We start from the raw sequence: 10,266 nt of genomic DNA, 5'->3' as shown, positions 1-10,266 counted from the left end.
CACGACGGCACTTAACAAGAAGTACCCTCTCATGAAACCTCTCAGACACACCATCATGCTGTCTTTGTGTCTCATTCACTTTCTGTTTTCCACACACATCCAGCCCATGGTTTAGTCTCTTATGGTATGCACCTAACATACAGTAACTGACTTCTAGTTGTTGCTCTTACAGATTCTCACACACAAGTTCTGTGGTCTCTTGCACTGTTTCAGTTCCTTAGCCTCTCTATCACTTCCCCTCCACTTTAGCCGCAGAACTTGTTGGGAGAGTCTAGAGTGGTAACCGTGAATCGATTTGCCACTAGTCTCGCAGTTTCCCACATGCACACGCCCCATTAGTCTCCAATACTCTCCAGTCACAGCCATTACTTTTTGTTTCTCACATACAGGCCTCACTAGTCTCTCACGAAGTTTTCATACACATTCCCTATCTGTCTTGGTTACCCACTTGGCATTGCAGCTGTTTTTGCTCGTATACATTCCTATTACTTGGCTGATACAGCCTTGCAGGAGCAGTTTCACACAAGCTGGCTGCCTATAAACACTACGCTGCCTTCTTACATAGTGAAGTTTCTTACTTTTACATAATCTCTAACAGTTGCATGCCCCCACAGTCTCTCATACATTGTTCCATTCATTTAGTCTTTCGCCCTCACCATCAGCTGGTAAAAAAGTAACTGACTTGCAGCCATCATTGCCGACTCATAAACAGTATTTCACACACACCATCACGTCTTAGACAGTATGTTATTCATTCAGTCATCAAGCGAATTTCTTGTCGTAATTTCTCATAGACACAAAGTGAACACTTTGTGGTCACGACTACTACAGCTTTCCACATGTAGCTTCTTTCTCACACACGTGGCTGCCAACTGGCAGTCTCTACAACCATTTCTGCCACACACCCATCATACTGTTTGTCTCACAACTAATCTCTGCTTCATACTCTCACCACCTTTGTCTGTCACACTCAGTCCTGAAGACATTGGAGAAAAAAATGCCAGCAGTCTTCAGCATCACCTTTAAAAATATATATTTACAGGAACAATTCCCCATTCTCTGGTACGCTTAGAAAAAAAAAAAAAAAAAAAGATCCACTTTGGGGAAGTAAAACAAACAGTGGAGACAGGTATAGCACCGTCCCCCAAATCACCAAATCCCAGGTCCCCAGGCCTGGGCTGGCTCTTTGCTGATAGGTGAGCCAAGGAATCTTTTGACCCCACCCTCTTCAGCCTTAAAGTGATATAGGACAGGCTTGATGCCCTCCATTCCTCCCTCCCAACTCCAGGGACACTTAAAGGATCCTTCATACCCGCCCGCAGGAAATTGGGGGGCTGGGAGAGAGGGGATTGAAAATACACATTTGGTATCAAAAATAAACACTTGGGGGTGGCAGGAAGATTCCCCCAGGTCCCTTCCTTCCCACCCACCCCCATCTCAGATACAGGAAGAGATGTTTCCTCTCCCCTATTGAAAAGCCCTGTTTAAAAATAGATTATACTATCAAAATGGCTGGGGTTGGGAGGCAGGGAGACCTGGAGTACTGGCTAGAGGGGCCCCCCAGACGGGGACCACTCCTCAAAAAAACCCTCCATTGGGAGGTAACAGGCAGGACCCCAGGAAGTTTGGCAGACAAAGGAATGGCTTCTCAGGGGAAAGAATAGTAAAGGGAACACATTCCTCCCTCACCAAAAAGTTGCTTGAAAAAAGGACAAGCTGTCTGAAAGAAACATTGGAGAGGAGGAAAAGTCCTATTCCAAGGATGTGATTCTTCCTTGGCCAAGACTTCCAAACCATTAAACAGTATAAAATTCTTCCTAGACCCTTGGGTATATCCAGGAACAATAAAACCCACCAAAAAAGGAGACAGGGCTCCCACATCTCCCCAAGGGCTGGCTGAGAAATAAATAAAGAAATGTTCTTCTCATGCCAACCGAGAGATTATCTCATCTTGGGGGAAAAAAACGTCGAGATGGGGGAGATGTCCTCACCAACCCCCTAAAAGGAAGGGCCAGGTGCCTTCCAGTAGCCTTCAAAAAATAAATAAATAAACCGTCCCTACCACTCAAGTAGGAGACGAGTAAGAGCGGCCACTGGAGGGACTGACAAAGACGAAAGAAGCTGTGTTTTCTGTGTGTGTGTGTAGGGATGAGGGTTACTGAGAGATTCTTCTTCCCAAGAGTCCCTATCCCACCAGACCAGAGCATGAGTCTGTAAGTTGAACTGTTTCTCCTTGAGAAGACTGGCTGAAAAGAAGACTGGGGGCATGGATGGAGTGACCCCAGCAGGGGGTGGTGGTGGTGGTGATGGAAGTCATGGCTTCTGGGGCCCTGGGGAGAGCACCACGGGGGTCGAAAGGCCATCCACGCTGATGGAAGGAATGTGCACCTGGGCGCTGCCACTGGATGGAAACTGGAGGCAGAAATAGGGAGAGGTCATAGATTAAAGCCATGCTGGAATCTCCCATCCTCTCCCACATGGGGGTAGGGGATCCTACCTGGAAGGAGAGCTTGGCCGGGCTACGGGGTGCAATGGGACTCAGGGTGCTCCAGAAGTGAATGCTGGGGGGCAGCGAGCTGGGCGTCAGCAGCACCGGGGTCTGCAAGGAAGAGATGGTCGGGGCACAAGGCAGAGGGCAGGTGTGGGAAGATGGGAGGGACTCTTGGTTCCAGCACTATTGCGGAGTTTCTAAGACTCCTGAGGTCACTTCCACAAACCCCATAGGCCTAGTCCATAACCACTAAGGCTTTGCCCACAGACAGCTCTCAAATTTGACACGAGCACTACGCCACACCTGCAAGACTCCCTCCACAGTGCTGCACACAACCCTCCCAAGTCACCATGTTGTTGTTACGTGCTATGGAGTCCGTGTTGACTCACAGCGACCCTGTACCGGGTTTCCCAGGCTGTAAATCTTTACGGGAGCAGAAAGCCTCATCTTTCTCCCGCGTAACAGCTGGTAGTTTCGAACTGCTGACCCTGAGGTTCACAGGCCGATTCATAACCACGACGCTACCAGAGCTTGCCAAGTCACCATGGCAACGCTTAAACCCAACCCCCAACTCCCATGCCCCACCTGTAATACCTCACAGCACCTCCTCCACTCAGTAAAACCTACAAGCCCCTCTGAGATTTTACAGCAGGCAAACCCAGCAGTTCCCCCAAAAGCTATGAATCAAGCCCCATCCCTGATTGTTCACTGGGTCCTGCCCCCTTCTGAGGTGGAAGCACACTCGCCTGAGCCATCAGTCCAACTCCTCTCACTCGCCCGCCCCTTTGCAGGCACTCACCAACGTGTGCGTCGGTAGCAGGGACGGCGTCAGCACCGGCCCCGGAGCCTGCAGACCGGAGCCAGTTCCCGATCCCGGGGTCCGTTCCGGTCCCGGCCCACCCAACAGGCTCGGGCTGAGTGGAAGCTCCAAGTCCCGGGGCTTGCGACCTTTCTGCGGCTGGGAGATCTCTGCGCTGGAAGCTGTGGAAGACGCTAGACCCGCCTCCTTCGCGGCAGTCTCCATGAGGACCACGGGAGGTATTTCCGACCCAACCTTACTGGCTTCCGGTACAAAGCCTGCCTCCCCACTGCTGGCAGGTTCCAACTCTTCTTTGGGCCTGTCCACTTTCACTTCTGGGGGCAGTGGTCGGCCCAACCCGTGTTCCAAATTCATCTCTTCTGATTTCGGGTTCGGGGCATCGGGCGGGGTCAGGATAACCTGGGAAGGGTGTGGGTGCAGAGGGGGCGCATAAGAACTCTTGCGGGTGAGCGAAGCTTTCCCAAGCAAGCCAGACACCGTGTTCCCTGGGAAGGTAGGACTTGGTTCTGGGGAGGGGGTCTCCCACAGTAGGTGGGACTAGCGGGGCTTCCTCTGGAGCAAGTCTCCTTATTGGGGGGCTTCCTCTGCGGCAAGTATGCTTATTGGGGGCCTTGCCCCAGAGGAAGACAATCTCATGGGGTGGGGCTCCTGGAGATACTTCCCTCGTTCTCAGCAATTCACTTTCTGGACTAGCAACATTTACTTCATTTGGAAACTTCTGAAAACCCCAGACCCACTTAATCGGAAACTGGGGGTGGGGCCCAGCAGCGTGTTTTAACAAGTCTCCCGGTTGAGTCTGAAAAATGCTGAAGTGTGACAATATGTGCACTACACACATATGTCTAGGGTACCTACTACATGCTAGGTAACACACTTGATCCATAGCTCTCCTCTCCAGCACATTCTCCAGCAGGACTTCTGGGTCCATCCTCCCACTGCATCTCCCCTAATGAGACTCCTCTGGGAATTGGGCATCCTTCCTCCTCACCATCTCCTCTTACTGAAATTCCAGATTCCAGTCCTCACCTGCAGAGGCAGGCCAGCCTCCTCTGCCTCCGGGCAAGCCTCCATGGGGCTTGGACTGGTGCTATTGCTCCCTGAGGGGGCTGCTGCTGCTCCTGCAGAGATGGTGCTGGGGAGCACTGAAGCAGGCCGAGGATGAGGGAGTGGCTGAGACAGGGGCTGTGGCTGTGGCTGCAGGGACTGGATGGTGAACGTGGAATAGAGGCCTGAGCGCATGTACTCGTTCCGGCTGCTGCGTGCCAAGCCGACTGGACCTGCCATTCCTGTGCCCTTGGGTGTGCCTGGCTTCCCCGAGGCAGAGTCCCCGGGGGCAATGTGTACGGCAGCAGGGGCCACATTTGCCATGGAGGAGGTGACAGACACCTCAGGCTGGGGTGGGCAGTCCTCAGTGGAGCATCCCGCGACCTCAGGGTAGGACACAAACTTGTAGACGAACTTCTGGCCGCTCACCTTGCGGATGATGTTCTGGGAAGGGAGAGGGGATAGAGGGACTTAGAGGAAAGGGGCAGGATGGAGGGAAGGTGTGGATGGATGAGGGGGAGGGTACGTCTCTTCTAGTGTCTTTCTGCCCATTTGCTTCTCTCCCTTCTTTGCATGTACACATGCTGCCATCTCTGTGTCTGCCTCTCTCTCTGTTCCCCACCTTAGCCCATTTAAAAATCTCAACCAACTTTCTCAAATGTTCAGTTCGCGTCTTCAGTCTCTTCCACTATCTCTTTTTCCCTCCCCTGCCTTTCCCTTCCACAATTATTTTTTAAGTCTACTTGCCCTTTTCTCCTTTTTCTGTCTACCTTGTGTTTCTTTGCTTCCCACCTATCTCTCTCCTAGTCTCCCTCTGTCATGTATAACTCCATCTTCCATGGAGGCTCCTCTCCACAACAGGGCCCATTTGGGGGAGTAGGTACAGGAGAATTCTTCCTGGCTCCAAGAACCAGAGGTGTCTGTGGGCTGACAGGGTCAGGCCTTGAGAATGGCTGCCAGAACAGTTTCGGAGACTAGCTAATGCAATAAGACAAGAAAATGAAACAATTGGTATAAGTGTTAGAAGGGACCAAATTAATGTAGAAGAATAAGGTGATGAATTATTAATATAAAGTAAAACAGGAAAAGGTCAGTAGAAAGGACATGGTGAGGAGGCATCATTATTAATACTGTTGTGAAGGTTTTAGTAAAGCAATGAGAAAATGAAGTAATAACTCATAACAACAGAACATGAACATTAAAATACTGACATAGACATTGGGGTGGAGGATCTCAAAGCTGGCCTGGGTGGGTCCCAAAGCATGTTTGGGATATTTCAGGACAGGTCTGGAAGGTCTCATGGATGTTCTGGTGGTCCACAGTCTCATTATTAACACACCCACCACTCCTTACTTATTGACCTGCTTAGGTTCCAAAGACCAGGTCGTTACACAAAAATCAGCATTATGAGAAAATGGAGGATGACTACATTGTTACATAACTGCCAACTTTCATCATTACTTAGCTGCCAAATTACATCACTGCATAACCCTTAAACCACTGAGAATCATGGTCCAACCAAGGTGACCAATTAACCTTAACCATCACAGCCAGCATTAATCTCACCTCACACCTTGGTGTTTGTTCCTGCCAGATGTCTGTAGTTAATGCATAGACTAGTCAGCTAGATGTTTACTATGATCATAAATGTGAAATATAGGATATTGAGACAGCCAGTAAGTGATGAGGAGATGTACTGTTTTGGAGGTTTAAGGTAAAGGAATAAAATGGGACAAAAGGAACCTGGGTAAAATGAAGTACTGGGGTGGGGGGGGGACGGGGGTCAGGTATGTCATAGAGTGGGTTTGCATTTCTCAGAAGAGAAGAGGAATGAAAAGAGAGTCACATTGTTTTGGAGCTACTCGTTGTTTAGCTAAAGGAACAAGACAATGAAATCACTAGTATAGATATTGGCAGCACGGGACTGGGAGTCTAAGAACATAGGATAACGAATATTTAAAAATTTAGCTACAAGAATAAGATGATAAAATAACTGCTATAAATATTGGGGCCAACCCATGCTACTTTGGGGATCCAAGAAGATGGGGTGTAGAGCTGCTATTACATATTCTTCTGGAGGTTTTAGCTAAAAAAAAAAAAAAAAAAAAATTACGTGAAGAAAATGGAATAATTGATAAAAATGTTGGGGGTCAGGAAAAGCCAGTATAATACAGTCATGGAAGTTTTGATTCCAGATATAAAATAAGAAAATAAGAATATGAAAAGTAGGGGAGCCCAGTACTGGCCCAGGAGTCCCAGAGCCTAAAATGAAAAATGATCATTATTAATACTATTTCCCAAGTTCTGGCTACAGGAATAAGGCAAGAAAATTAAATGTACAGGGTATGCTCTGGGATCGCAGAGGATGGGATAAGGAGGATCAGTATCAATACTGTTCTTAAGGTTAAAATCTTAACTCAGTAGACAAGAGATTAACGGATAGAAATTTCGGGGGTCTAACACTAGTTTGAGGGTGCCAGAAGATGAGGTAAGAAATAGCAAATGTTAATACTGTTTTCAAAGTTACACAAGAAAATGAATAACTGATAGAAACGTTAGGGGTTCCCAATGCAAGTATTAGAGGCCTTACCTTGTCATAGTAGTACCGCAAGGCCCGGCTGAGCTTGTCATAATTCATGTTGGTCTTGTTCTTGCGCAGTCCCCACAGCCGGGCCACCTCCTCTGCATCTACCAGCTTGAACTCACCACCATCCCGTGAGGTCCAGGAGATAATGTGGCCATTGCCTTGCTCTCTCAGCAGCTGCAGCAGAAACTGCCACAGCGTCACAGATGGGTCCATCGCTGGGGGAGTGCTTACGCCATCCCAGGGGGTCTAGGGGGAAGACAGCTCAGAGCTGAGAGGCTGTGGACAGAGGAAGGGGTAGAGGTCAACAGGAAGAGTATTTCTTTCTTGCCATCTTGCCTCTATCTCCATCCCCAAACCCCACCATCATACCCTAAATACCCTCAAACTAAATTCTAAACTCCTTAGCCTATTTTTGGATGGTAGCGCAGTGGTTACGAATCAGGCTGCGAACCACAAGGTCATCAGTTCAAAACTACCAGCTGTTCCGTGGGAGAAAGATGAGGCTATCTGCTCCAGTAAAGATTTACAGCCTCGGAAACCCTGTTCAGGGTCACTATGGGTCGGAACCGACTCGACGGCACTTAACAACAACAACAACAACTGTCATGGGATTAGATTTCTAGAAACCTGGGAATGGTATGAATATATGCTGCATGTGGGGCAAACATGAATCTGTGGGAGCTAAAGCATGGACTGTGGTAGGCAGAATAATGGTTCTTCAAAGATGTCCATGTCCTAATCCCTGGAGCCTGTATGCTACTTTACATAACAAAAGGAATTTTGTAGATGGAATTAAGATTATTGATTTTAAAGAGATATTACCTAGGATTGTTTGTGTGGGCCCAATCTAAGACACAAAGTCTCAAAAGAGGAAGAGGGGAGCAGAAGGGTAGCTCAAAAAGATGAAAAGACCGAAGAGGCAGGAGAGATTCAAAGTGTGAGAGGGACTTGACCTGCTGTTGCTGGCTTTGAAGACACAGGAAGGGGACTATGAGCCAAGGAATGCAGGCAGCATTAAAACTGGGAACTTCTGAAAGCTCTCAGTCCTCAGCTAACAGCCCATAAGAAAACAGGTACCTCAGTCCTACAATTCTGCCAACAACCCAACCAAGCAGGAGAGCAATGCACATTCAAAGCAGTGCAGTCAAGCACCATCTTTGATCAGGGCACAGCCATTGGTTTCCTACTTGGAACCTAATACCACAGGCAACAGACTTAATTGCTATGCAGTACATACGCAGACCTTGTTTACTACAGCAATTATATACGGTTTTGAACTGGTTCGAAATCTTGGTTTTAAGAAGTCACGTTTGTGATAATTTGTTATAGCAGGAATAGAAAACTCATTTAATCCCCTCACCTGAGCTTTATCATTTTATTTTCTACCACATCAAACAATTTCAAGTGTTTTAGTAGGTTCATTTTGCCAAGCCTGTTCACTCCATCTGGGGCTCCCTTCCTCTGCCTAGAAGTTTCCCTCATGTTTCAAGTTCTTTTCAATGGTCTTTTCCTGTATGAAGTCTTCCTGAAACTGAATGCCTGCTCTCTTTTGTCCCTCTGTCCCCCACTCGTTTGACTTATGAACTGTTCCTATAGGTTTTTCCACTTGATAACAGCAGCAATACGAATATTTATAGAGTGGTTAATACATGCCAGCCACGATTCTAACCAGAGAGGCAATATAGCCTACTGGATAGTGACTCAGGTTCGGGAGCCAGATTGCCATGGTTTCGGTCCTGGTTCTGCCACGTACAGGGGTTGGGGGTGGGGCTTCAAAAAGTTCATGAAAAATTGGAACTAACAGCGAATGGAATTTTTCCACAAAGTTTTTGAAACTCCCTGTATGAGCTGTGTAACCCTGGGCATATTATTCTTTAACCTCTTTGTAACTCATTTTCCTCATCTTTATAGATCTATTTTATAATAGTGATAATAAACCTCTGTAGAGATAATAAAACCTACTTCCATAGGTATTGTGTAGATTAAATACAATATTCCAGGAGTAGGAAGACTCTAAATATAAGCTACAGATCTGTTCATAAAGAACCCCGGGGGCACAATGGGTTAAGCATTAGGCTGGCTGTTTGAACTTCCCAGCTGCTCCCAGGGAGAAAGATGGGGCCGTCTACTTCTGTAAAGATTTACAGCCTCAGAAACCCTCCGGAGCAATTCTACTGTATTGTACAGGGTCACGGTGAGTCAGAATGGACTCAACATGGAAAAGGGGGACATTTACTCATGATTCTCTATCTGTGATTTCATAATCCAGAAGCCGCTACAAATGAAAAGCTTCTCTTGGCAGTAAAAATTGATTCGAAATTAAATACGGTCCCTCTTGGCTCTTTATGATCTTTACAAATACAGTAATATGAACATAGATGATTATGGAACCTAACAGTGTTATGTAACATACGTATTAACGTCCTATTACTTTTTTCAAATCTGAAGAATTCAAAATTCTGAGACACACCTGGCACTGCTATTTTCATAGGTACTGACTCATTTATCCCTCCTCCCTCATTTATAGTTGAGTTGCTGAGATACTGGCTGTCTCAATGGTCTGTACAAGATCACACACACAGCTACAAGTGGCAAAACCAGGATTTAATCTCAACACTGGACTGTGAACCACAAGGTGGGCAGTTCAAACCCACCAGCTGAGTCGGAACCGACGTGATGGCAATTAACAACAACAGTCAGTTTAAATCAGGAGGCTAAACTGCCTCTCACACTAACTACTCCCTCTAACATGTCCAGAGAAATGTACCTTCTAGACTTGCTCTCTTTTCAGAAAGCAAATAGTAAATAAACATGTATTTCCTATCCCTTAGGGAAATGAGCTTTAACCAGTCAGATGGTTTTAATCAATCAATTAGGGAAATCAAGCAATTAGGGAAATGAGCTTTAATCAATCCAATGAGCTTTAATTAATCAGATCACTGAGTTAGGAATAAAACCTTCCAAATTAGACAGTTTTGAAGAATCTCCCTCTAATATTTACAGAGGTTCTTTAATCTATAATTATGTAATTAAGTAGTAGTGTTGTTAAATTCTGCCAAGTCAGTTCTGACTCATAGTTACTCTGTATATAGGGTTTCTGAAGAATGGCTAGTGGGTTTGAACCACTAACCTTACAGTTAGAAATCCATTGCTTATCTTACTAAGTGCCACATCAGGACTTCATATATGTATTTCTCTTATGTTCAAGTTCTTCCTTTCTTTTTTTTTTTAAATGTTTTATTGTGAATTATGTGATAGTTTACATGGGAGAACATTAGCTTTACATTCATCCTATCGTATATCGTTTCATTGCCATGGTTACAA

At 46.5% G+C, this 10,266-nt stretch overlaps 1 protein-coding gene across 1 annotated transcript; it reads right to left on the bottom strand.

Annotated features, from left to right (window-relative positions):
• Positions 1 to 2,313: 2,313 nt before the first annotated feature.
• Positions 2,314 to 7,179, bottom strand: ELK1 (ELK1, member of ETS oncogene family). The gene is made up of 5 exons (XM_006864218.1): positions 6,946 to 7,179; positions 4,338 to 4,799; positions 3,291 to 3,710; positions 2,498 to 2,599; positions 2,314 to 2,412 (listed from the first exon to the last, which is right to left on the bottom strand). Exons 1-5 carry the CDS (start codon positions 7,153 to 7,155, stop codon positions 2,314 to 2,316), a joined length of 1,293 nt encoding a protein of 430 aa, XP_006864280.1. The 5' UTR covers positions 7,156 to 7,179.
• Between the last annotated feature and the right edge of the window lie 3,087 nt (positions 7,180 to 10,266).

Source organism: Chrysochloris asiatica, unplaced genomic scaffold (genome assembly GCF_000296735.1).
Source record: "Chrysochloris asiatica unplaced genomic scaffold, ChrAsi1.0 scaffold00062, whole genome shotgun sequence".
NCBI classification, from domain to species: Eukaryota; Metazoa; Chordata; class Mammalia; order Afrosoricida; family Chrysochloridae; genus Chrysochloris; species Chrysochloris asiatica.
Note: the sequence above shows the minus strand (reverse complement) of the source record. Positions and strands in the feature narration are given on the sequence as shown.